Genomic DNA, 27,567 nt, shown 5'->3' on the forward strand with positions numbered 1-27,567 from the left:
TCGGAACATGTAACAACAGAGACGTTGGTGGCGTCGGTGTCCTTGTCAACACAAATTTGGCCATGAGCACTGATTCATTCGAATGCTGATTCATTCGAAGCGTAATTCAGACAATTATGCTTGAATAGATGTGGCTCACTGCCGGCAGCTTCTATCTTCGTCATCTACACATCAACATCCAACTATGATGAAGAAGAAATTGAGAAGTTCTACATGGAGCTGGAGAAGTTCTATAAAGAAGACCATACTCCTACAAGATCACTGTTGGTGATTTTAATGCCAAGATAGGACCTAGAAGGTCACCCAAAGAACTCCACATTGGGACCCATGGCCTAGAATGGAATGAACAGGGTGAGAAACTGTCTGAGTTCATCATGTCGACCAAGACCATCCATGGTAACTCACAGTTCCAGAAGGCCGAATCTAAACGTAGGACATGGGAGTCTCTCGGTGGACAGTTCCACAATGAAATTGACCAAATCATGTTCAATCAAAGGTTTTGCCTGACCGATGTTGCTGTTGTCCCAAAATTCCAAACAGGATTGGACTACTGTTTCCTTCATGCAAAATTCTACCTCACAGAGTGGGGAGAAAGGTCTGCAAAGTTTAAGCTTAAGAAGACAACGCCCAGAATGACCACCAACTGGGAGCTCTTTGGCACTATTGGGGCAACGTGGAAAGATGCCATCGTTGACAACATCAACGAGGAATATGATCAATCGACTGGTCCAGCACCTCCATGACTGTGTGAAGAATGCCGATAGTGGGAAAGCCACAGACACCTGTCTTCAGGAACTCTCGAGCTCATTTGTCAACGTGGTTCGGCATGAGCCTCAGGCAACCACAAGCTAACGTCCAAGCTTGCAAAGCTGTGCAGAGAAGTGATAAAGGAAGCCCTCAAAGAGAGAAGAGCAGCAGTGTTGGCCGATGTGGCTGAAGCTGGGAAAAGTATTCGCAATGCTCGCCTGTCCTTTTCCAACTACAAGACCAAGATGACTACCCTCTGACGTCCTGATGGATCTATCACATCTTCCAGAAGGGCAATGGAGAAGATTATTCATGACTTCTATTCAGATCTCTTTGACAGCCATGTCCACCTGCCCACATATCAAATTCCTCAGGATGGATATGTCATTCCTAACATCCTCCCTTCCAAAATCCTACATGCCATTTCGTTGGTAAAGACATGTACAGCACCTGGTCCAGACAAGGTCAGACCAGAACACCTGAAGAATCTGCTGCTAGTACTCGTCAATACACTGGCTCGGCCCCTCACATGCTGTGTGTCCGAATGCAAGGGCCATTCCCAGTGGAAAATCAGCAGGACCGTTCCATTGTACAAGAAGGGAGACATCCAGACACTGGCAACTATTGCCCAATCTGTCTTTTGTCCATCGTCTACAAGTTGTTCACTCGAGTCATCCTGAATAGAATAGGCAGAAGACTAGATGAAGGACAACGATTTGAGCAAGCCAGGCTCTGAAAAGGATTCAGCACGATCCACCATATCCACACGACCATATAGTTGAAGTTTCACGAGAGTTCAAGAAGCCACTCTGTCTAATGTTCATCGATTTAAAGAAGGCCTTTGATTCTGTTAAGACTGAAGTGGTCATCAAAGCCCTAGCCAAACAGGGTATTTCAAACTCAGTACGTAAAGATTCTCCATGAGCTGTATTACGGATTCACCATCAGGATCTCACCATTCTACAAGGAAGTGATCATTACCGTAAAGAGAAGTGTTCAGCAGGGTGATACCATTTCACCAAAACTCTTCAGTGCCATCCTCGAGAACATCATGCGATGACTGGAATGGGAATAAATGGGAGTGAAGATAGACAGTCAGCAACTCCACCACCTCCGCTTTGCTGATGACATCATTCTCATAACCTCAAACATTAGACAAGTGGCACAAATGCTGGCCGACTTCGACCACGAGTGTGGAAAGGTCTGACTGCAGCTGAATCACACCAAAACAATGTTAATGAAATGCAAACTAGTCCCTGACATTCCATTTGTTCTCAATAGAATGAACATCTTCAAATGCAGCAGCTATATGTACCTGGGTCGAGAACCCAACATGAGGGATGACTTGATGCCAGAACTGCGCAGGAGGAAGAGAGCAGTGTGGAACGCCTTCAAGAGCATCGAAGAAGTGGTTAAGAGGCCAAAGAACCTCTGGCTCTGGGCACATCTTTTCGACTCCACCATTCTTCCTGCACTAACATACGCCTCAGAGACCTGGGCCTTATGCAAACAGGATGAGAACATTATTCGGGTATCTCAAAGATACTGAAAGAGCTATGCTTGGAATATCATGTTTCACTCAAGTGAGAGAAGAAATCCAGAGTTTCGACCTCCGCTGACGATCAAGAATCAGGGACGCTGTCTTGTTTGCCAAGGCATAAATATTAGATGGGTTGGACACGTAATTCGATTCAGAGACGACCGCTGGACTAGAGTTGTTACCGACTGGATTCCACGGGATGTCAAAAGACCGCGTGGCCACCCACCAACAAGATGGTCAGACTTCTTCATAAAAACCCTGAATGAACTATTTGAGGCTCTTCCTGTTCCTGGAGCGAGCATATATCATTGGGGTACACTAGCACATGACAGGGACGAATGGAGACGTTACTGGCACCCGCTAGAGCAAGTCAAAGATCAATGGGATGACAAGTGATACAAGTGATACACCTCCAGAGTGAGAGAAATGGTTTGTGGGGTATCCCTGAGAACCCTTTACATACAGTCTGTGCCCAACACAAATGTCACTAGGGAGTTATGGAACCAAGCTTTTAGTTTTCTACCCACCTGAAAATAAAGTGTGCTATTGAAAATTTTTAGGGGAAATAACTGTTAAATTCATCTTCCTACCACTAGGATCCAGAGAACCAGAGGGAAAATCTTATCAGAAATTTTTAAAATGGAATTCACTGATGACATAACAACCTGGAAACACGCAGAAGTTGAAAGATCTCCATGGAAAGCTCATGACAGCAACTCATCTTGGTATAGCCAAGGACTCAAGGTGCTGACCCACAGTGTTAAAGAATGGCTCTAAATTCCCATTGAATAGTGTTCCTTTCTCATGTTATCATTTATGATAATAATTTTCAAATTATAAAGAAATAGAAAATAAGTTAAGAGTCCCAAATTTATTTGTTCTCTTTGTTTTTTTTCTCCAATTGGTCACCCAAAATTTCTTTACAAAACAGGTCCTTATGAGTAGCTTGTTATTCATAATTTAGAGATAGGGCTTTTAATTATGAGGTTTTATTTTCTTTTGACAAGAAAATCATTTAAGAATCCACCCACCTCCTCCTATAAACACACATTCAAGATAGTTGGATAAAATAAATTATCTGTGGAACAAGTTCACAAATGAAATACCTAATTTTGGAGTAGATGTTATAAATACCATTTTAACCAATTAAGAATGATGAAAGTATTTTTTTAGCTAAAGTAAGGAATTAATTTCAAATGAAACTACATTGCATGCTTGTTGTTATTGTTTTTGGCATAGTCTCACAATGGAGATGTTACTGGTGCCCGCTTGAGCAAATCGATGAACAACAGGATGACAGTGCTACAGTGCTACTGTACCCCGTTGCTCATAGATTTGTTCGAGCGGGCACCAGTAACGTCTCTCATTGTGAGACTTATTGTTACTGTTTTTGGCATATCCAATATGCACGGGTAGCTTGCCAGGCTCTGCCGCGCGGGCTCCATACTCTGAGTAGCTTGCCGGGCTCTCCGAGAGGGGCGGAGGAATTGAATACGGGTCGACAGCGTGAAAGCGAAAGCCCAACTGCTGTACTATCGCTCCAGCCACTACATTGCATAATTGTAGACAAGAGAACACCAAAGAACATAAGCAATTATTCATTGACGTATATTACACATTACAATATTGACTATAAAATGTACATGAATAGACTGGAGAGATAGTACTGGAGGGAATACAGTTCCTTTGCATATGGCTGCGATAGCCATGATTGTAGTTTGAATCTCTAACACAAATATATGATCCCCTGAGCATTGCCAGAAGTTATTCCTGAGAATAGAGCCAAAAATAGCCCCTGAGCACATCTAAGTATGACCTCAAGTCAGAAGACATGAACATATTGGCTGCTTTAATACCTCCAAGTGAAACTAGTATATAACAATAATATATACACTAGGTCAACATTTCCCACTTACAGTACAATGAATGGTTAAAAAAAAAAAAAGAACAACCTAGAGTTCTTACTTCTTTGAGGATTTCCGCTAATATGTCAGCATACTTTTCATTTGGTTGTTCAAAATTTATATTGTGTGCCATTTGTATAGACTCTGCTATCATAGAGACAACGTCTGGATGATCTGCAGTTACGTCTTCTATTAAGCCTAGCATTGATTCTAAAATAAAACAAGTCAATAAAAAATGTTAGTAACAGTTTTAGGGAACAGTGCTGTTTGCAAAGGGCATGAATATTGATATTTGACCCAGGGAAACACTGTCATTGTGTTAGTGTTTTTGTTACTGTGTTTGTGCTAGCAGTGGGAAATAGAATAGAGAAGAAATGCTGTGTTCTGGGGCACAAAACAACAGAGTATTGAATTACAATGAAAATGAATAAAACAAGAATAAAATTATGATTGGTGGGAAACAAAAACCAGGAAGCTAAGGAGAAGAGGCAGGGTCTAAGGAGCTCAAGAGTTTCAGTTAAAAGAAGAGCACTTACAGGATGAGTCAGAAAACAAAAGGAAAATTAAAGTGAACACTTCCAATTACATATGAGACAGTGTAAGAAAGAAAGAAAGGATATAGGCTAGAGGGAATGAAAGAATAGATAGAATATGTTTGTTTTTCAAATATTATGCTTGATTCCTACTCTCAAAGGGCTGAATATCTCCTAGTGTAGCTGAGTTGCCTCATGAACTGCATCATGATGATGTTCTCTTGTTCTCCTGCGATGATAGAGGTGACTGACAGCTCTGCCTGACTCTGCCTCTACCTTTGATTTTTTCATTGTGTTTGCAAATGGACTAGACTTCATCCATCAGGGTCTCCCAGCAGAGCCACTTGATCCCCAGAAAACTCCCAATGGCCCTTCCAAAGAAGAGCAGCCTGTTGCTCTCACTCAACAAAGTGAAAAATCTTTTCCACAGCATGAAAAGAGGCAGCAGTTCCTGGGGATTTAGAGTAGAAGAAGCAGTGATTCATGCCAGATCCCTATAGTGTTTGGGGTGAAGAGTGAGGCAGAAATAACCTGGTGTTCAATGTGTTAGAAGCTGTTACTTTCCTGCTCAATTTTTAATTTTTCTATTCCCTATTAACAGAATTTTAATTTTGTTGTGATAAAAAATGTACCCCACTAAAAGCATAGCTTTCCCAATTTCCCTTGTAATGGAGATGAATTTTAGACAAAGTACAAGCTCTGTGTAGTGTGTGTGTGTGAGAGAGAGAGAGAGAGACAGACAGACAGACAGACAGAAACAGAGACATTGAGAGAGCACTTTTCTGTCATCTCTTTAAAGGGGACGAATTCAGCTTGATGGAATGCAAGTTTTGCCCTCTATCATCTCCTTCCTTCTGCTTTGAATGATACTATAATGACTGCAGTGCTAACAGCCATACACCAGGGGTGGTAGAAAAGAAAGAGGGATATTCCATTTTCCCAATATTTTTTTCACCAAAATACTTACGCAATTATTATTATTACTATTATTTTTTGGACTGGAGCGATAGCACAGCAGGTAGGGCATTTACCTTGCACAAGGCCGACCTCAGTTTTATTCCTCCATCCCTCTCCATCCCTGCAAGCTACTGAGAGTATCCTGCCCCCATGGCAGAGCCTGGCAAGCTACCCGTGGCATATTTGATATGCTAAAAACAGTAACATGTCTCACAATGGAGATGTTACTGGTGCCCACTCGAGCAAATCGATGAACAATGGGAAGACAGTGCGACTATTACTTTTATTTTGGGGCCCTACCTGGCAGTGCTCAGGGACCACTTCTAGTTGGCTCAGGAGACCATATGTGATATGGGGGATCAAAACCCAGGTTGGTCCTGTGTAAGACAAGCTCCCTAACCTGCTTTTATATCACATTGGTCTCTCACACTTTATATTCTCTATGTTCCTACATGCCCCAACTATTCATATAGTAGCCTTGGGGACTGTTTACAATACCCCTTTAAAGAAAAAAATGTCTTTTCACATTCTGAAGAAACCAATTTTAATTTTAGGTATACAATCTAAGATAACCCAGCTACTCAAATATGAATTAGCCTGTTTTAGCTTTCTGATTCATGCCCAAGGAATGTTCTTCAGGTGCAGGATCTTTGACTTCTTCATCTTTCACTAAAACTTTTTTTCTTTTTGGGTCACACCTGGCAATGCACAAGGATCACTCCTGGCTCTGCACTCAGGAATTACCCCTGGGGGTGCACAGGAGACCATATGGGATGCTGGGAATTGAACCCGAGCCGGCTGTGTGCAAGCAAACGCCCTACCCACTGTGCTATCACTCCAGCCCCTTTGACTAAAACATTTTGACTAATACTTAGGTATTCAAACTAAGTAGAATTTTTAGATAATTTCCTAAGAAGATTGTGGTATAAGCCCAGGGATCCAAGATTCATGCTGTATATGAAAAATTAAAGTAACATTTATAATAACAAAACGAGTTTATAAGCAGTAAAAAAACTGACTTGCAGCACATTTAACCAAAACAAATTTCATTTTATACAATGACAGAAAAACTAAATTGAAAGAAAAAATCCTACCTTTTCCCCTTCCTGAATCCAAGAGGTAAAAACTGTGCTTAACTTAGACACTTTTTATTGGTCATTCTGATAGGGTTGTCATTGCTCTAGGGTTTTAGGCACTGTTGCCTTTATTTTGGACTGCCTTCCCCATAAAACAGATAGTATGGGAGACATTATGGAAAAGATGTGGATTCCCCAGATGATACTTGACGGCCATTTCCAAAAACATTCCCAGGGACTGAACACAAAACTTCATACATGTGAGGCCTGAGCTATACCACAAAGTACTGGTAAAACTTTAAAAAAACCCATAAAAGTAGGAAGAAGAGATAAACAGAAACACACTTTAAAGAGGCATATAGATGGTGAGTAGGTATAAATATATATACTCTGCATCACCGATCATAAAGGAAGTGCAAGTCAAACAATGAGATATTACCTCACATGAATTAGGGTTTAACCCTTTGCTGTTGGTGTGGATGTTGGGGAAAAAGGAACCCTCATTTACTGCTGGTGGTGAATAATTCAACCCTTTTGGAAAACAGCATGGACATTCCTCTAAAAACTAGTATTTGAGCTTCCATATGACTCAGGTTTCCAACTCTGGGTATCTGCTCAAAGGGCCCCAAAATTCTATTCAGAAAAGATATATGTACTCCTATGTTTAGTGCAGCACTATTCACAATAGCCCTAAGCTGAAAATAACTCAAATATCAGATGATTTGATTAAAAAAATGTGGCACATATACACAATGGAATACTACTTGGTTGTAAGAAAAGGTAGAATCATTCAATGTTCTACTATGTGATGGAACTAGAGTGTATCATTCTGAGTGAAAATAGTCAGAAGGAATGAGATAGATACAGAATGATTTTCCTCATATGAGGGATATAAACATGGTAAGGGAATAACAAATGACCAAAATCAGTAGAATCTAAGAACTAATCTGCAGAATGAAGCTTATCATGGTAGTGAGACATGGGGGTGGGGATGGGAACAAGGTGATTGTGGGGCTGAGAATGGGAGCCTGGGACAACAGTGAAAGTAAGTAGATGCTTTGGTAGGGAGTGTGGCATTGCAATGTCGTTTGCACGAAACTTTAAAATTAACAGTACTGTAAAACTGTAGCACTGTCGTCCTATTGTTCATCGATTTGCTCGAGCAGGTACCAGTAATGTCTCCATTGTCAGACTTGCTGTTACTGTTTTTGGCATATCGAATAAGCCATGGGTAGCTTGCCAGGCTCTGCTGTGTAGGCAAGATACTCTCGGGAGCTTGCCGGGCTCTCCAAGAGGGGTGGAGGAATCGAACCTGGGTCAGCCGCGTGCAAGGCAAATGCCCTACCTGCTGTGCTATCGCTCTAGTTCACTGTAAAACAGTGACTAAAAATATAACCCCCAAAAACAATTTGTCTAGGCCAGGGTTTTGGATCAGAGGTAGAGCATAAGCCTTTCATGTCTGAACCCTGGGTTCAATCCCTGTATCTTCCCCAAATCACTGGGTGATCTCAATAGATGAAGCATTGGAACAGAGCCAACATCAAAGATGAGTTAAAAACTACCCCCTATCAGTAGGGAATTTTAACAGTATTTAGAAAGACTGTTAAAATATTTCCAAATGAGTGTTATAATGAAATGCTACATTATAAATAAAAGGCAAAAACAATTTACATTGTATATTTTCAATTATGTTGAAATTTAAATGGAAAAGTCTTATGAAGAAAAATTACAGCAAATTAAGGCATGTAACACAAATCTCTTGCAATAGGATACTTTGAAAAATTTTGACTATATTATGTTTGGAAACTTACCCCCTAAAAATGATAAGGGAGTTCTAATTATTTTATTTATTTGGGACCACACTTGGAAATGCTCAGGGTTTAACCCTGGCTCTGCACTCAGGAATTGCTCCTGGTGGGGCTCAGGGGAATATATGGAGTACTGGGGGGTCAAAACTGGGTTGATCTTGTGCAAGACAAGTCCCCTACCCGCTCTACCATGGCTCTGCCCCAGGGCTTCTAATTATCTTAGATGCCCAAGTTGCCATGCTTGTTTTATCTTAGTAAGTTATTTTGTTCTGTAGTTGGTGAATTTAAATATGAAAGAGAGAAGCAAAAATTTTTTCTCATGAAGTCTTTCCCCTTTTGCATTCTAAGATACAAAATAAGAATGATGAAATATAAAATTTTAAAAAATCCTCAATCATAGTTTTTAGCAGTTCATTTTGTGAACTGGGTATCTCCTGGTGGACAGTTCCACAATGAAATTGACCACATTATATTCAATCGAAGGTTTTACCTGATCTATGTTGCTGTTGTCCCAAAATTCCACTGTCGGTGGATTGGACCACCGTCTTTTCATGCAAAATTCTACTTCACAGAGCGGGGAGAAAACTTCAACTACAAAGTTGAAGTTTTAGAAGGAAACTCCCAGAATGACCAACAACTGGGAGCTCTTTGGCACTATTGTGGCAACGTGGGAAGATGCCGTCTTTGACAACATCAATGAGGAATACGATCAATTGGTTCAGCACCTCCATGACTGCGTGAAGAATGCTGAGAGTGAGAAAGCCACAAACAGACGCCTGTCTTTGGAAACTCTCAAGCTTATTCATCAACATGGTTTGGCGCAAGCCTCAGGCAACCACAAGCTAACGTCTGAGCTCGCAAAGCTGTGCAGAGAATAGATAAAGGAAGACCTCAAAGAGAGAAGAGCATTAGTTGGCTGATGTGGCAGAAGCCAGGAAAAGTTTTTGCAATGTTCACCTGTCCTTCACCAACTACAAGACCAAGATGACTGCCCTCAGACAGAAGGGCAATGGAGAGGATTATTCAAGACTTCTACTCGGATCTCTTTGACAGCCATGTCCACTTGCCCACATACCAAATTCCTCAGGATGGATATGTCATTCCCAACGTCCTCCCTTCCAAAATCCTACATGCCATTTCATTGGTAAAGACGCATACAGCACCCAGTCCAGACAAGGTCAGACCCGAACACCTGAAGAATCTGCCACCATCATCAATACACTGGCTCGGCTCTTCACACCCTACCTGTCTGAATGCAAGGTTCTGTCCCAGTGGAAAACCAGCAGGGATTTTCTGTTGTACAAGGATGACATCCACGACATCAGCAACCATCGCCCAATCTGCCTGTTGTCTATCATCTACAATTTGTTCACTTGTGTCATCCTGAATAGAATAGGCAGAACACTAAATGAAGGACAACGATGCGAGCAAGCCGGGTTCTGAAAAGGACTCAGCACGATCGACCATATCCACACGGTGACCAAATTCATTGAAGATTCGAGAGAGTTCAGGATGCCTCTCTGTCTAATGTTCATCGACTGAAAGAAGGCCTTTGATTCTGTTGAGACTAAAATGGTCATTGGAGCCCTAGCCAAACAGGGCATTCAAACTCAATACATCAAAATCCTCTACAAGCTGTATTATGGATTTACCACCAGGATCTCACCATTTTACAAGGAAGTGACCATTAACATAAAGAGAGGGGTTCAGCAGGGTGATACCATTTCACCAAAACTCTTCAGTGCCACACTCGAGAACATCATGCAATAACTGGAATGGGAAGAAATGGGAGTGAAGATAGATGGTCGGCAACTACATCACCTCCGCTTTGCTGATGACATCATTCTTATAACACCAAACATTAGACAAGTGGCACAAATGCTGGCCGACTTCGACCACGAGTGTGGAAAGGTCCCACTGCAGCTGAATTTCAACAAGACAATGCTCATGAAAAACAAACTAGTCCCTGACATTCCATTTGTTCTCAATAGAATGAACATCTCTGAATGCAGCAGCTATGTATACTTGGGTCGAGAACTCCGACATGAGGAACGACTTGGCACCAGAACTGCGCAGGAGGAAGAGAACAGCATGGAACGCCTTCAAGAGCATCGAAGAAATGGTTAAGAGGACGAAGAAACTCCAAATCTGGGCACATATTTTCGATTCCACCGTTCTTCCTGCACTAACATAAGCCTCAGAGACCTGGGCCTTATGCAAAACAGGATGAGAACACTATTCAGGTATCCCAAAGAGGAATCGAAAGAGCTATGCTAGGAGTAGTACGCTCACTCAAGTGAGAGAAGGAATCCTGAGTTCTGACCTTTGACAGTCAAGAATCAGGGATGCTGTCTCGTTTGCCAACGGATCAAAAATCAGATGGCCCAGACATGTAATGCAATTCAGAGACGACCATATTTTTTAAAAATTACTAGCTCAATCAGGATTTTTCTCTGATGTCTTTTTGTCTTCATTTTCCACTGAATTTCTTTTGGATTGATCATTTGAAACTGCAATAAAAGAACAATAGTTGCTTTTTCTTCTAATTTATGTAAGACAAGATCAGGCCAACAATGCCAGAAATTTGTTTCATTTACCATTGAAATCAATATGCCAAAAACAGTAACAATGGGACAGGAGGACAGTGCTACAGTGCTACCATTGCCATATCAATGGTGCAATTCTTCTATTTCTAGACAGAGCTAACCCTATCTCTTTGGCAGATTTTATGCTAAATCAATGAATTTGAATGGGGAAAAAAAGCCTTTTTAGTTTGTAGTATTTGAGAAATGCTTTGTCCATATTCTGATGGAAGAAGGAAATTTGTGAAAAACTTGAAAGTGTGATTTCATGCTGTAATTTGATATGAAAGAAACCAGGACCACTTCAAGAGACACTCCAGATACTGTTCCCTAGGAGCTGGTGAGTTTCTTTATTTCACCTGGATCTCCATTAAATGTTTCCTTTCAAGAATCTTCAACCATAGTCTTATTAGCATGCTATCATCCTATACCAACCCTTTCCAGGCTATACTTTTTTCCAGTTTTTCCCTTTCTGTTATCTATTAAAATATAATCACCATGAAGCCAGGAAGTTCATGTTTCTTGCTCATCCCTGCAGCCCAATATCTAGAAGCTGATCTCAATACAGAAAGTTGTTCAAAAAATGAATTCATTTTGGCCACTTTGAAAGTGTTTGACTAACAGTATGAGCCATTATTGCTCAAGTTTCAGTTTGTGAGTTGCTTATGAGTGCTTAATGTTTTATAAATAGTAGTTTAGGTAATATGGTTACAATAGTGTTAAAGTTTATGGTTCTGGTACACTGTACTAAAAACATAAGCTCATTCCACATTATCTGTTTTATATTCAATTTCAATATTGGTAACTTTTTGCTGTTGCTTTTTGTAATTCCTAGGGTAATTTCCTATTTTTTACAGGCAAAAGAGCATGAAGAAACATAGGTTTATTAGGCAAATCCTATGTTCTTGCCCTGAAAAAGTTTGTCATTGCCCAAGTATAAACAGATAATTTATTATTAAAATAGGAGAGACACAATGGACGGTTAACCAATTTATATATAATGTCAGGAAAATTATACAATCTTTCTAGAAGAAAGGCCTGACAAAGCCCAAAGAAAGAAAATGACAAAATAATCACACATTTATTGTAGGAAAAATACTATATAGAGAACCAAGAGGAAAAAATACATTATGAGACTAATACACCATAACTGAGTAAGGTTTAATTCAGAACTACAATAATAGTTCAATGTTATAGAATGCATTAATATAATTGATAACATCAGTAGGTCAAAGGATTCAAGACTATCATCATCATGATAGATGCTGAGAGAGCCTTAGATAAGCTCATTACTCACTCCAAACCAAAACCTTAATAATACTACATGGAAACGTTGGCAAGAATTCACTTGCAGAGGTCCTCTATCAAGTGCTGTTTTTTAGAATCATTCTGGAATAAGTCTATATCCAGCATTCCAGAAATGCTAGTGAGAGAAGGAAATAAGTGTATGCAACAAGTAGCTAAAACTGTACTTCTTTCAACTTCTTTCAAGAATGGAGTTTTAGGCAGAATCTCCTGTCCCGGCAACAGGCTGTCTTTACAGCGGCCTCCTCAGAGGGGGGCGGGTTGAGTTTCCCTCCCTGTCCCAAGCAGAGCTTCGGCAGCCGAAAACCTCCAGGACCCAGCCGCAGTCATACTCAAGGCCACTCTCCACACGCTTGGACGAGTCTCACCCATGAGGGAAACAACAGAGGAACCCAAGTATTTGGGACCCGTGGCTGAGATCTCCAAGCCTGCTCAGATCGGGAGTGGGCCTCCTTTACCCAGCTCCCCAGTTTTCCAGTAGCTTGGCAGTCACACCCACAAACTGCCCCCAGCACTTTGTAATCTCATTAATGGCCAAGATCCAGACACTATAAAACAAAGCTCCTAGAAGAGAGTGACACAGTTTTTTCTGGGGCTGCGCAACCTCTTATACTCTAGCCTACTGATGTACCTAAAGCAGCACACATATGTTTGATTTTAACATACTTGCTTGTATTCTCTTATATATGGGCTTAAAGGGTCCCAGAATGAGATCAACAACCTTTACACACTCCCCTCTTATTGTGGTTGGAAGATGCTTGCTGGTTGGGTGGGTGTTTGAATATTATCTGTAACGAACTATTGTGAACTACTTAGCACTGTAGCACTGTCATCCTGTTGTTTATTGATTTGTTCGAGTGGGCACCAGTAATGACTCCATTGTGAGATTTGTTGTTACTGTTTTTGCATATCGAATATGCCACAGATAGCTTGCCAGGCTCTCCGAGAGGGATGGAGGAATCGAATCCAGGTTGGCTGCATGCAAGGCAAATGCCGTAGCTGCTGTGCTACAGCCGCTCCAGTCTGTGAACTACTTAATGAAAATTAAATGTATAAAAATTGCAAAAATAAAAAAATGCAAAAAAATGGAGTTTTAAAATGACAATTGGTCACCAAACATAAAAAAGAAATTTTTCAATATACTGGTAGTAACTGTTTAGATCATGCAAAAGAAGAACAATTCTATTCAAAAGCAAATTATGAAATGTCTGGGAATAGACTTAGAAGGTAGAACACAGGGTTTGGGGCCACTGATAGTAGCCTAGAGAGGCAACATTGTGAAGTGCAAAACTACGAGTTCAGTCTCAGTTGCTGCCACATACGCTGAGTGGGATTCTGGCAGCTCTGCTGTCTGTGATCCCTTGTATCACAAGCAAGTTCCTGTGTATGAGCCTCACAACTAAAAGGGTGCAAGCCTGTTGTGTGCCACGCTAAAAGATGTATGTGTGTGCCACAGCAAGGAAATGTGAACCCTGGCCAGCACATGTCACAAAGTTGCCCTCAGTGAAAACTACAACCAGAATGTTCGTGAGATCACAGGTCATGGCAAGCACATGAATAACAGCACAACAAAAGGGGTGTGATCCTTGATGAGCACTACAGTCACTACTGTGTAAACACCACAACCTGTTGTGTAACTCTGACAAGCATCACAACTAAATGTTTAAGCACTACATCCAGGGGTTTGCATGAGTATAAGACCGCTGGGATTGCAGCAACAAAACAAACAAGGAAGGGAAGCAGGGTGGTAGTCGTGGTTAGGAATACATGGTGAAAGCTACAAAATGTTTATGGGATAAAAATAATATGGATATTATTTGTCTTCTTGAGAAGATTTAAGAGTAATAATAAAAATAGTCTTGCCAACTTATTGCAATTGTTCCGCTAGGATTTGCTTTGAGACCTGAAAAAATTTCCCCTTTTAAAAAAAAATTGGGGGGGGTGAAGTCACACCCGGCGATGCTCAGGGGTTACTCCTGGCTCTAAACTCAGGAATTACTCCTGTGTAGGATAACATGGGGTTTGTCCTTTTAGCCTTGCCGCAGGGAACTTAGTTTACCTTAAAGCAATGTCCTTTCTGTATGGGCACAGGAAGACAGTTAATATTATGATTTGTAATTTGGGAGCTGATTGACTCCAATAATATTTACTCCCGGGCATCTGCTTTCTCAACTCAGTTGCCCTTACTTCCTAGCACCCTAAAAGCAGGGTTCCAAAGAGGGACAGAATGGACCCAAGGCAAGCTGTAAGCTACCCTGGCATCAAAATGGGCCAGGCCAAAGTGCCACAATACTCAATTATAAGTTGAGAACATGGTCATAGACAAACGCTGTCATGATCCAAAAATAACGATGAGACTAAAACCCTGCTGGGGTTAGGAGAACTAATCTGGTATGAAGACTGTGGTCTGGAATATAGAGTGAGATGTCTCAGGAAGAACCAAACTTAAATGATTTATCTCTTACTATGCTCATACAGAATGACATTGCTAGAAATAATTGAAGTAGATTTACTACAACTATTTAAGTGGATTACTAACTGAGGAAGGAAGAAAGGGACATACCCTGACACACCCTTGTTTGGACCCCACCCTTGAGCGGATCTCCTAGTAATCTGGAGTAATCTCTTTAGATGAGATTTTGTTAATCTCCTCGAGAAATGGTCTTACCCTTCTTTGTTGATTTGTTAATGTTCAACCCACCTTTGTGTCACCGCCCTATGTGATTGCTACATAAACTAAGACTGTAACAGAAGTAGGCAGAAGACACAGAAGCAAGAGAGACAGCAGAGATAGCAGAGGAGACAGCAGAGACAGAAGAGGAGACAGCAGAGACAGAAAAAGAGGCAGCAGGACACAGGCAAAGGCAGCAGGAGAGAGAGAAGACATAGAAGCAAAGACAGAGAGAGGTCGGAAGAGACCAGAGGAGAGACTACAAAGACAGAGGCAGAGATAGAGAAACAGACAGAAGAGAGCACAGAGGCACACACAGAAGCAGAGCACAAGGAGGAGCCATTCCGATCCGGTCCATACACAGCGGCTCGAGAGCACCGAACGTGAGCGGCGCACGTGAGAGAGAACCGCCTCCAGAGTCCACGAACAACAACAGAACACAACAGACATCACATCACACACACCCCTCCACCGTCCTTGAGCATCTTTGTAATTTTTTACACTCCTGGCAGTGCTCGTGCTTGGGGGACCATGTGGGTTGCTAGGGATCGAAGTTCAGTCGGCTGTGAGCTAGGCAAACGCCCTATCCGCTGTACTATCGCTTTGCCCCTTCCCTGGTTTTCTTTTGGTGGATTATTAGTATCTTCTTACCATGGCAGTCAAGAAAAGATGCTTGATATTATTTTTATATGCCCATATTTATCAAAACAGTGCTTCAAAATATGATTTATCCTTGAGCTTTTTTCATGTGAATTTGAGAAAGATCTATATTACTTTACTTGGTGGTAGAAATTTTTGTATTTATCCACTATGTCTATTTGACGAATTATCTTATTTAAGGCCTTTATTTCCTTGCCAAATTTATGTACAAATATTCTTTCCATTGATGTAAATGTGAACTAAGACCCTTTGCTATTATCATACTACTCTTCATATGTTGCTACAGATCTGTTAATAAATCACCTAAATATTTTCTGGGCATAGCTATAATGACAGTTACATATCGTTGAGTCCATAAATTTTTTGTTGTTGTTGTTTTGGCCACACCCAACAGTGACTAGGGATTACTCCTGGTTTTGTGCTCCAGAATCACTATGGTTGGGCTTGAGGGACCATACAGGGTGCCAGGGATTGAACCTAGGTCAGTCATTTGCAAGGCAAGTGCCAAACCCACTATACTCTTTCTCCAATTCCAAACATTCATCAGATTCTTAATAGGGTATCTGGAACTAAGTATAACTCAGTCTTTCTGCAGTCTGCTTTTTACAATTCTCTGTGATCACTTGGGAGACATACCATATCAGAGGACAGGCATCAGTTTGAATCCAATCACCTGCTAGTAGAAAACTGTGGCCATGTATCATAATCCCTCTGAGGCTGAATTTCTTTTTGTTTGGTGCATTTGACAGTACTCCAACCAACACATGATCAGTGCCAAGCATATATTACCTATTATAACTTTTGTAGTGATAAAAACATTCAGGAAAGAATATCTACATTGAGACTGTGATAGCTTTCTTAAAAGATAGTATACTGCCTCAGCTTTGGGGAAATCAGAACAGGGGTAACTGAATCTAGGTTAAAACTGTTATTGCTAATTTCAAATGTGGGGTCCACATCTTTGAAAGTGAGAAAAATTCCATGTAATGCAAAGTAAGTACAATATTGAGTATAACACTGAGAGGTGATGTTCAAATGAAACTACTTTTATGTGTTATAATATGATTAGTTACAAAGGTGCAAACCATAGAAACAAACTTTACCCAAACCAATAAACAAATTTCATGATATAGAAATGAAGTGAGAATTCTATTTCCTCCTGGAAAAGAAGAGTGAAAAGCCCAACTTCCCATACACTTGTGTCTATCTTAAAATAATCTGGTAAGTGAGCTGAAGAAAGAGGCAGATGTGTCAGAAGAAATAACACTGTGACTTTGGAAGTGAGATTCAAGTCTCAACTGAGACCAGCTGGGTAGGTATCCAGAGGCCACTGAAACTTCTGGGTATCAATTTTCTCATCTGTCACATTAGAAAACTGTTATTATTTGATCACTATAAGCCTTCTGTCATCTTTACTGCTTTTTGATATTTTAATTGAAAGTTAATATTTATCAATGGAAAGATTTCACGTAAAATGTATTTTCAAGTCTGATAATGATAAAAGTAGCAACAGAGACAGCTCTTCAATAGTCAGGTGAAGTATTAGTGCCACCAGGAGTAGAGATAAAAAACAAAGTTCTAGGGTCAGAGTAACAGTACAGTGGGTAAGACATGCTTGAGGATCCAGGTTTGTTCCTCTGGTACCACACATGGTCCCCGAAGTCCTGCCAGGAATGGTGCCTGAGCACGAAGCCAGGAGTAAGCCCTGAGCACAGCTGGGTGTGGCCCAAGAACCAAAAGAAAAAAATTATAAATTCTGTTCAGTGTTTGCCAACATGTGGACACAGGTAAGTAAAGTAATATACATTTACAGGCTCTTCCTGATCCTCTTAGATATCTCCAATTGAACTCTTCTCTAAGGAACCAGGGTTATGCATATTTACTTTTTTAATGTCTGTGGAGGTTCATATATAGGGAGATGTACAAACTGTGTCCCCATCTTCAGGAAGCCAGTTTTCACTGTGGACTTAACCTCAAAACCCATGTTCTTAAAAAGATAGTTCACCTTTACTGTCAGCATGTAGTCGCGCTATAAGCTGCTCTTTCACATGAGCAATAGCTCTTTCTGTGGTTTCACTGATCGTATTTTTTATTAGCAGTTCCCTGGCTTTTTCAAAACGTGGTATAACAAGTTGGTTGTAGTCAATTACCTGTAAGGAATATATGAGGAAACCAACATAATAAGCATAAAAGAGTTATGGTGAGTACAAGGCATCTTTTCTGCTTGTTTGGGGGCCATGCCTGACAAGGCTCTGGGCTTACTTTTGGTTCTGCTCAGTGATCATTTTTGGTGAGGCTTGTCAGACATATGGGATGATTGGAACTGCACCTGGGTCTCATGCATTCAGGCAGGGGCCCTGTCCACTGCACTATCTCTCTAGCCCAGATGCACAGTATTGTATTAGTTGAATATATTACAATTTATTTGATACCTTAAAATTTATTCAGGTATATATGCTTTTGTAAGTTATAAATATTGAAAGTTAGACCATTAAAAAGTTATGTAAATAGGTGCTGGAGTGATAGCACAGTGGATAGGGCGTTTGCCTTGCATGTGGCCAACCCGGGTTCGATTCCCAGCATCCCATATGGTCCCCTGAGCACCTCCAGGGGTAATTCCTGAGTGCAGAGCCAGGAGTGACCCCTGTGCATCGCCGGGTGTGACACAAAAAAAAAGCAAAAAAAAGTTATGTAAATAATTTAGATATTTAGGGAAGATTCATAAAATAGGGTCAGGGAGATAGCTCAAAGGGCTGAGTGCATGCTTTGTGCCACTTGGAGTGAACCCTCAGCAATCAGCTGGAGCAGTCCATTAAGAACCTCTGGGTGCTAGGTATGGCCCCTCAAACAAAAAAAAAGTAAAAATTCATGCAATGGAATTGAAATGAGATACAGATTTTAAGCTCTTATACGCCTGGAAGCTACTGTGGCGTATTCAATATGCCAAAAATAGTAACAAGTCTCACAATGGAGACGTTACTGGTGCCTGCTCGAGCAAATCCATGAGCAATGGGATGATAGTGATACAGTGATACACATTTCCAATTGCCCTAATACTTAACCTCTCAGCAACAGTATATGAGAATGTATTTTCCTCATCTTAGTCCTGTGTCTCATCTCTGTAGATACTGAAATTACCAAGAACTGAGTGACATCAAGGGACCAAGTACACCAGGAATCCCAATGAACCAGGAGGAATATAATGCAGGAAAGAGGCAATGGGTGGAACCAAGAAAGATTAGGGGTGGCATAGCATGTACATCTGACCATCATATCTAAGGGCTTTGGGGAGGCAGGAACAGGGATACTCAAGAAACCTCAATGAATAGCAAGAAGCATGCTTTCCCACTCTATTCTCAGTCAACAGTGTCAGATAAGGAAAGCCAAGGGCAAAACCTACAAATCTCCAAATTCTTCCAGTTCTGATCAAGTATGGGTAGGCAAAAATCTACCTAGATAGCAAGATACTTACCCATCTGTTGTAATGTTCTGCCAGGAAATGGCTAAGTGTTGTTCTCCCTGAACAGTGAGGTCCAAATATAAAAATTTTAAGTGGTGGTTTTGGCATCGGTGGAAGAAGATAGGGGCGTGGGTTCAACAAAAATGTTTTTAGTGTTTCTTCTGATGAAAGACAGTACATTTTACCTAGGAAACTTAACATAGGTCACAATAAGAAACAACCAAAATCAAGATAAGTAAAAGAATATATGCCTCAAAATTAAGTTTCAAACCTCTCTTCTCACCTCACAGAATAGTCTGGCAATCCGGTCTGAATGTTGCCTTCTTTCAAAGACACTGGGCATGTACGTGCCCATTTGCTTCTCTGCCATCGATATCTTGGTGCTATAAGTTTATAAGATGAAAGAGAACGGAGCATTTCTTCCTGATAAAAACAAATAATAAGAATCTGTGTATAGGTGTTTTTGAAGTTGAAAATATTAAGGATACCTTTGACTATTTGATTGCTTTATTAGTTAAGACATCAGAAATTTTAGTTAAGACTAACAGTTTTGCTTCTATGAATGGCCAAAAGGCACATAAAAAGTACTCTACATCACTAATCATCAGGGAGATGCAGATCAAAACAACCATGAGATACCACCTCACACCACAGAGGATGGCACACATCCAAAAAAACAAAAGCAACCGCTGTTGGAGAGGATGTGGGGAGAAAGGGACCCTTCTACACTGCTGGTGGGAATGCCGACTGGTTCAGCCTTTCTGGAAAACAATATGGACGCTTCTCAGAAAATTAGAAATTGAGCTCTCATTTGATCCAGCAATACCACTACTTGGAATATACCCTGGAGAAGCAAAAAAAGTATAGTCGAAATAACATCTGCACTTATATGTTCATCGCAGCACTGTTTACAATAGCCAGAATCTGGAAAAAATCCAAGTGCCCGAGAACAGATGACTGGTTAAAGAAACTCTGGTACATCTATACAATGGCATACTATGCAGCCATTAGAAAAAAATGAAGTCATGAACTGTGCATATAAGTGGATCAACATGGAAAGTATCATGCTAAGTGAAATGAGTCAGAAAGAGAGAGACAGACATAGAAAGATTGCACTCATCTGTGGAATATACTGTGGAATATACAATAACAGAATAGGAGACTAATATCCAAGAATAGTAGAAATAAGTACCAGTAGGTTGGCTCCATGGCTTGGAAGCTGATCTCACATGCTGGGGGAAAAGGCAGCTCAGATAGAGAAGGGAAGACCAAATAAAATGTGGTTGGAGATCCCTCCCGGGAAAGGAGATGTATGCTGAAAGTAGACTAGAGACTGTACACGATGGCCACTCAATTCCCCTATTGCAAACCACAACACCCAGTTGGAGAGAGAGAGATCAAAAGGGAGTACCCTGCCACCGAGGCAGGGTGGGGTGGGAGGGAGATGGGATGGGGGGGAGGGATACTGGGTTTATTGGTGATGGAGAACGGGCACTGGTGGAGGGATGTGTTTGTGAACATTGTATGAGGGAAAAACAAGTTCTAACATGTGTGAATCTGTATCTGTACCCTCATGGTGATTCACTAATTAAAGAATAAAATAAATTAAAAAAAAACTAACAGTTTTGTTTCTAGTATAAAATCTTGTTTATCCATTACTCAGTGTTTTCTATTTTAAGGTCAAATAAGGGTAAAGCAGATAGTATGTTTCCTATTATGTTTCAGAAAAGGAGTCAAGAAAATTCTTATTGAAAATATTTGAAAATGTATTAGATTTAATTTAGCCAAATTTTAAAATAGTATGATTATCTGTTGATCTGTTACATAAATTTTGGGGTGCTTTTACATTTGATTAGCTTATTCATTCTTCTGGTTTATTTAGCCTGTAACATAGAGCACTGAACTAATTATGGGGCCCTTCTAAAGTATGGGACTTGAAATATGTCTAAAACACTGAAAGGGAGAGAGACTACATTCACATGACTTTTCCTAGAGTATGATGATATGATAGTTTATATTAGTTGTATTTAGGGGGATTAGGTTTTGGTTTTGGTTTTTAACTCATACCCACTGGTGCTTAGCAGGGGTCAACCCAGGACTGCTCAGGGGACTATGTGGTTGCCCACGATTGAATCTAGGCCTCTGGTTAGGTAAAATCTTATTAATTGTTATTAATCTATAAATTGCTAATTTTATAACTTGTTATTAATCTCTCAAATATGTGTGTCTAATATATGAACTAAACTTTTACATGTATATATGTATAGGTTTTAAGAAAGAGAGAGATAGGGAAAAGAGAAAGTGTGTGTATACATAAAGGGTTCAGTACCAAATTCAGTTTCAATATGTCTTAAGGATAAGAAGAAACTACCGTTCTTGGTGGTGGAATATGAGCACTGGTGAAGGGATGGGTATTCGAGCATTGTATAACTGAGATTTAAACCTGAAAACTTTGTAACTTTCCACAATAAAAAATTAAAAAATTAAAAAAAAAAGAAACTACCGTATTTTATGAACTATAACCCAATACTTAATACCTATGTATGCAGTACTTTCAAAGGACAAACTTTCTCTGTGGAAATCCTCCCAGGGATGGAGAGTATCATGCTAAGTGAAATGAGTCAGAAAGAGAGGGACAGACATAGAAGGACTGCACTCATTTGTGAGGTATAAAATAACAAAACATGAGACTAACACCCAAGGACAGTAGACACAAGGGCCAAGAAGATTGCTCCATAGTTGGAAGCCTGCCTCATGGAATGGTAGGAGGAAGAAGGCAGCTGGAATAGAGAAGGGATCACTAAGAAAATGATGGTGGGAAAGATTGGTCGGGGTGGAAGATGTGTGCTAAAAAGTAGATAAAGGACCAAAAGTGATGGCCTTTCAGTATCTGTGTTGCAAACCACAATGCCCCCAAACAGAGAGAGAGAGTGTTTGGGAAATTGTCCGCCATGGAGGCAGGGGGAGGGTGGGAAAGGGAGAGTATACTGGGGATATTGGTGGTGGGGAATGTGTACTGGTGGAGGGATGGGTGTTTAGACATTGTATGATTGAAACTCAAACATGAAAGCTTGTAACTGTATCTAATGGTGATTCAATAAAATTAAAAAAACAAATGTTCCCTTCACTGCAGACCTCAAAGGGCTTCCCCTTTATGCTGATCAGGCTACCTGCCTTCCCTCCAGCACCAGACCATGTTATTACAGCCTCAATCCCCAATTCAGCGAATCTCCCTTGTAGAAAGCACAGAACTGTAAAGTGAACTGCTTGCTCACAGGTTACCTCACTGGAAGTCTATCTATGTGTGATCCTGGCATTGAGTTGGAACTTGATTGAGCTTCTTCTCATCTAGGTGATGTGAAACAGCCCAGAATGGGCCAGACCCTCCATTTAGAAGTTCTTGTGGGGTTGGGGGAAATAGTACAGGAGGTAGAGTGCACACATAGCACCCTGAGATTCAATTCTTAGCACCCCATGGCCTCCCAAGCCATCATCAAATATGGCCCTGTAGAATCCTGAACAGGGTGGCCCTGGTTATCCCCAACACAATAGGGATTGAACAGCACCACATCCTCAGGTCCTCACACTGAACTGCTGTCCCTGTTGGCTGAGCATCACCAGGAAGAGTCCATGGACACGTGAACACTGTTGGAAGGCCCTCAAGTGAAATGAAATGAAAATCTTCATGGCGCTTTTAACTTTCAACAATTCTATTTTGCTCACCATTGCATCCATGGTGCATTACTGCTGGGAACACAATAATTACTGAAGTTTTTTGACCAATAGAAGGAATTAAGGGGTGCTTATGGATTTGAGGACTTCTATGTCTTTGTTTTCCTTGGTGTTGCAAAATATTTTAACTGGTCACGGGTTTCTTTGGGCTGGAGCAATAGCACAATGGGTAAGGCGTTTACCTTGCATGCAGCCGACCCGGGTTCAATTTCTCCATCCCTCTCAGAGAGCCCAGCAAGCTACCGAGAGTATCTCGCCTGCATGGCAAAGCCTGGCAAGCTCCCCGTGGCATATTCAATATGCTAAAAACAGTAACAAGTCTCACAATAGAGACGTTACTGGTGCCCACTTGAGCAAATCGATGAGCAATGGGATGACAGTGATACAGTGATGGGTTTTTCTTTCTTGTTATCTCTGTGGTTAGTTGTGTTTGTTTAAAAATATTTTGTTGTGTTCAGGATCTACATGAACATTGTGCTAATAATGCAATGGCTTCTTTCCAGAAGTTAAGTCCTACTTTCTAAAAGATATCTCCAAATTCTTTTAAACCTTGGAAAAATACCCAATTGAGGTCACAACATGCAGTGTAAAGATAGGTTTCCAAGTATATAAATATAAACTTACAGTATCCAATGTGTAATTCATTTCCTCCTCTGAACTCTGAAGTTTGGCTATAACACCTGCTCTTCTTAGGTTCAGATACTTAAGTCGATCCATAACTGTCTAAAGTTAAAGAATAATAACTTCAATTATGGCTTTCAGTAGCTCAGATATTCAGAAATTTTGTGATGAGTTCATGAGTTCCTGACTCTTCCTAGTTTCTTGAAGCTTGTTGGCAATGCTTGGCATTCTTTAATATGTACACATATCACTTGATCTGTCTCTGTTGCCATATAGCTTCACGATGGGTGTCTGAGTTTCTTCTTTTTGAAGGGCACCAAACTTACTGGATCAGATCAACTTATTACATTGGGAAAGTTTCTATTTCAAAAAAAGTCACATACAGAGCTTTTGGAGGTTAGGACATCAATACATATTTTGGAGTGTCACAATTCAGTTATAATAGGTTGTCCTTTAGTCACCAGATACTCTCATCCTTAGAGAAGTGGCTTTAGGGATTTCTCTTTGCCAGAAAGAAGAGGGTCACAGAACATCTTGACCCCATGCCAGGCTGTCTTCACCGGGGCACTTTGGAGGGGGGCGGGTTAAATTTCCCTCCATAACCTAAGCAGAACCACAACAGCCAAAAACCTCCAGAACCCAACCGCAGCCATGCTCAAGGCCTCTCCCCACAAGCTCGGACGAGCCTCACCCATGAAGGAACCTGCAGAGGACCCCAGGTATGTGGAACCTGTGACTGAGATCTCCAAGCTCGCTTGGATTGGGACTGGGCCTCCTCCCCCCAGCTCCCCAGTTTTTCAGTAGCTTGGCAGTCACACCCACAAACTGCCCCTGGTGCCATATAATCTCATCAATTGCCAAGATGCAGACACTATGAAATAAAGCTCCCAGAAGAGAGCAACACAGAATGTCCTGGAGCACAGGGTCGCATTCGTGCCCACACGATCTCTTATACTCTAGCCCACTGATGCACCAAAAGTAGCACACATCTGTTTGGTTTTAACATACATGCTTGTAATTTTTTTTCTGCTTTTCGGGTCACTCCCGGTGATGCACAGGGGTTACTGCTGGCTCTGAGCTCAGGAATTACTCCTGGCGGTGCTCAGGGGACCATATGGGATGCTGGGAATCGAACCCGGGTCGGCTGCATGCAAGGCAAACACCCTACTCGCTGTGCTATTGCTCCAGCCCCCATGTTTGTAATCTCTTATATAAGGGCTTCAATGACTCCAGGATGAAATACAGCAATCTTCACACACTTTCCTCTTGTGGTGGTGGGAAGGTGTTCAGTGGTGGGATTAGTGTTTGAATATTATCTGTATTGAACTATTGTGAACAATTTTATAAAAATAAAATTTGAAAAAATGAAAGAACAGAGTCATGGGCAAAGGTTGACATTCTGCTGCTGCAAGCCAAAAGGTGTCTGGGGCCACCAGAAGTTGGAAGACACTAAAACTGGTCCTCCCAAGAAATTTTGGAGGGAGCATTGCCCTACCTATACTTTGAACTTAAACTCTGATCCTTAGGAACTATGAAGAAATAAAATCTCTATTTTCAACTATTTACTTCGTGGCGTGGTCTTATGTGTCATAATGACATTACAATAAGTAACACACTATACACCTGAGTATGTTGTAGGCTGTACTTCATAGGTTTGTGTAAGTATGCTCTACAATATTTGCACAAGGACACTTTTTTGAGAACATGTCCTTGTCATTGTGAAGCAACACATAACTGTGTATTTAAACAGCAGCATTAAGGAATAAGTATGGATACTGAGTGGAAGAATCTAAAACTGGGATCTGAAATAAGAGATGGACAAAGTCCTAACAATGGGCGAACATCTGGGATAGATTGTGATATTTGTTCACCATTCATTCTTTCTCTCTCCCCTTATTACTTCATCTTGGATGCAGCACACTTCATGCATTTGGTTTTGCCAAATGGTTTAGGCAGAAGTACCAGCATACTAATGACAGCTGAGAACTGGTGCACTGGTGCATTGGTAACAGGTACTTTAAAAAAAACTCTCTACAGCTTCTGTCTTCTACATGAGCACAGATCCAGGAGTAAGCTCTGAACACTATCAGGTGTGACTCCCCGAAATATATTGAGACAAAAAACCAAAACATCAAAACTTTAGTGAGGGCTGGAGAGATAGTACAGTGGGTAAGCCTCTTGCCTTGCATTGGCTGACCTGGATTCAATTCCCAGCATCCCAGATTCCCCCAAGCACTGCCACGGATAATTACTGAGTGCAGAGCCAGGACTAACCCCTGAGCATCACTGTGTGTGGCTCCCAAAAAACAAACAAACAAAAACCGTGTCAGACTAATACACACATAGGTATATATGATCACACACACATACACACACACACATACACACATTTCCCTGAAGTCTTTAATGTAAGTAAAATCCAGTCAATAATTATTCAGTTTCCCAGCTGTAATTCTCAGTGAACATTGCACTTACCATGAAGAGCTCCTCTGGGGACCTATTTCCATCTAGTTCTATAAGATACTGGGAATTATGTTCAGCCATCATTTCCTGCAGATAATAAAGCAAACAAATCTTATTACCAGCCGGCCAGCCTGCTGACTCAGGAGGTGGACAGGAATACGGGGCTGAAGTGGGAATCCACATGAGCACATTCCATTGCAGGGGCACTTGCTCTGCTTTGTGTGGGGCTGCAGTGGGCACGTTGGTGTGCAACCCAATTAGGGGTGACCCCTTGAGCAGGTCTTGGAAGAGGAGAGACTTGTGGAATCCGGAATTAATCCAGGTTGAGCATGAGTCTTATTTTTTTTTTGCTTTTTGGGTCACACCCAGCGATGCTCAGGGGTTACTCCTGGCTTTGCACTCAGGAATTACTCCTGGCGGTGCTTGGGGGACCATATGGGATGTCGGGGATTGAAGGCAAGGCAAACGCCCTACCCGCTGTGCTATCGCTCCGGCCCCAGAGCATGAGTCTTAACCATTGTAATATCTCCCAACCCCCTCAAAAGATCTTTTGCAAAAACCTAGTTTTCTTTTCTGTTTTTTATTTCTAGAAAACAATGATCATTTTTGAAACTTATTTAGAAAGATTTGAGGAGAAAGAATGAGAAAAGTATTTGTTTAAGAGGGAACATAACCTTCCCCAGAGTGGAAATAGGCAAGCAAAAACAAAAACAAAAACAAAAACAGAGGGACAAGCAAGTGAGATACATTTTCAAGGGAGAACATGGACTTGAATAGCAAACCAACCCTAGTTCTCTTTCCATGAAGCTTCTTCTCTTTTTTTTCTACTTCTTTTCAAGTTTTTCTCTACATTAAAGAATTTCTATAACTCCTTCTCTCTTGGGAGAGAGCATAAAATGACTCATCATAGCCAGGCCTCTGGACTCCGTGCAGGATTTTCACCGGGGGTGCCCTGGAGGGTGGCAGGTGAGGTCCCTTCCCACCCCAAGGGACCCAGCATCGGCAGCCAAAAACGTCCAGAACTCAACTGCCTCCATGCTCCCAGCCACTATCCAGAAGCTCAGGCTGAGCCTCACCCACGAGTAAACCTATCACTGGACATCTCATACCTCACATCACTCATACTCCCAGAGTAGCAGACCACATTTGATGGGGTTTAAAGTAGAAGGAAACCAATCTTAAGGGGAAATATACACATATATACATATATGTGTGTATATATATGTAAGTGTACATATACATATATATGTGCACACAAAACTCAACCCTTAACAACATATTAGTAATCGTTTATAGAAGGGCTTAATGGCCCCTGAGTGAAATACAACAGTATTCACACATTCTACTCTAAGGAAAGTTTTTTAGAGCATTTTCAGTATTTTTATTTCATCATAAAAACAGTAACAAGTCTCACAGTGGAGACATTACTGGTGCCTGCTCTAGCAAATCGATGAGCAACAGGATGACAGTGACAGTGACAGTGAACAAATAATGCAAAATAAATTATT

General features: G+C 41.0%; 1 protein-coding gene across 1 annotated transcript in view; it reads right to left on the reverse strand.

Annotated features, from left to right (window-relative positions):
• Window positions 1-27,567, reverse strand: part of AK9 (adenylate kinase 9) — a 145,311-nt gene that overhangs the window by 85,320 nt on the left and 32,424 nt on the right. The window contains exons 9-14 of the mRNA XM_055136724.1: window positions 26,068-26,146; window positions 23,600-23,694; window positions 19,527-19,666; window positions 19,256-19,436; window positions 17,789-17,933; window positions 4,253-4,401 (exon numbers count right to left, since the gene is read on the reverse strand). Of these exons, the coding sequence (XP_054992699.1) occupies window positions 4,253-4,401; window positions 17,789-17,933; window positions 19,256-19,436; window positions 19,527-19,666; window positions 23,600-23,694; window positions 26,068-26,146 (789 nt within the window). The remainder of the gene's footprint in view (window positions 1-4,252; window positions 4,402-17,788; window positions 17,934-19,255; window positions 19,437-19,526; window positions 19,667-23,599; window positions 23,695-26,067; window positions 26,147-27,567) is intronic.

The sequence above is a fragment of the Sorex araneus genome, chromosome 4 (genome assembly GCF_027595985.1).
Source record: "Sorex araneus isolate mSorAra2 chromosome 4, mSorAra2.pri, whole genome shotgun sequence".
Taxonomy (NCBI): domain Eukaryota; kingdom Metazoa; phylum Chordata; class Mammalia; order Eulipotyphla; family Soricidae; genus Sorex; species Sorex araneus.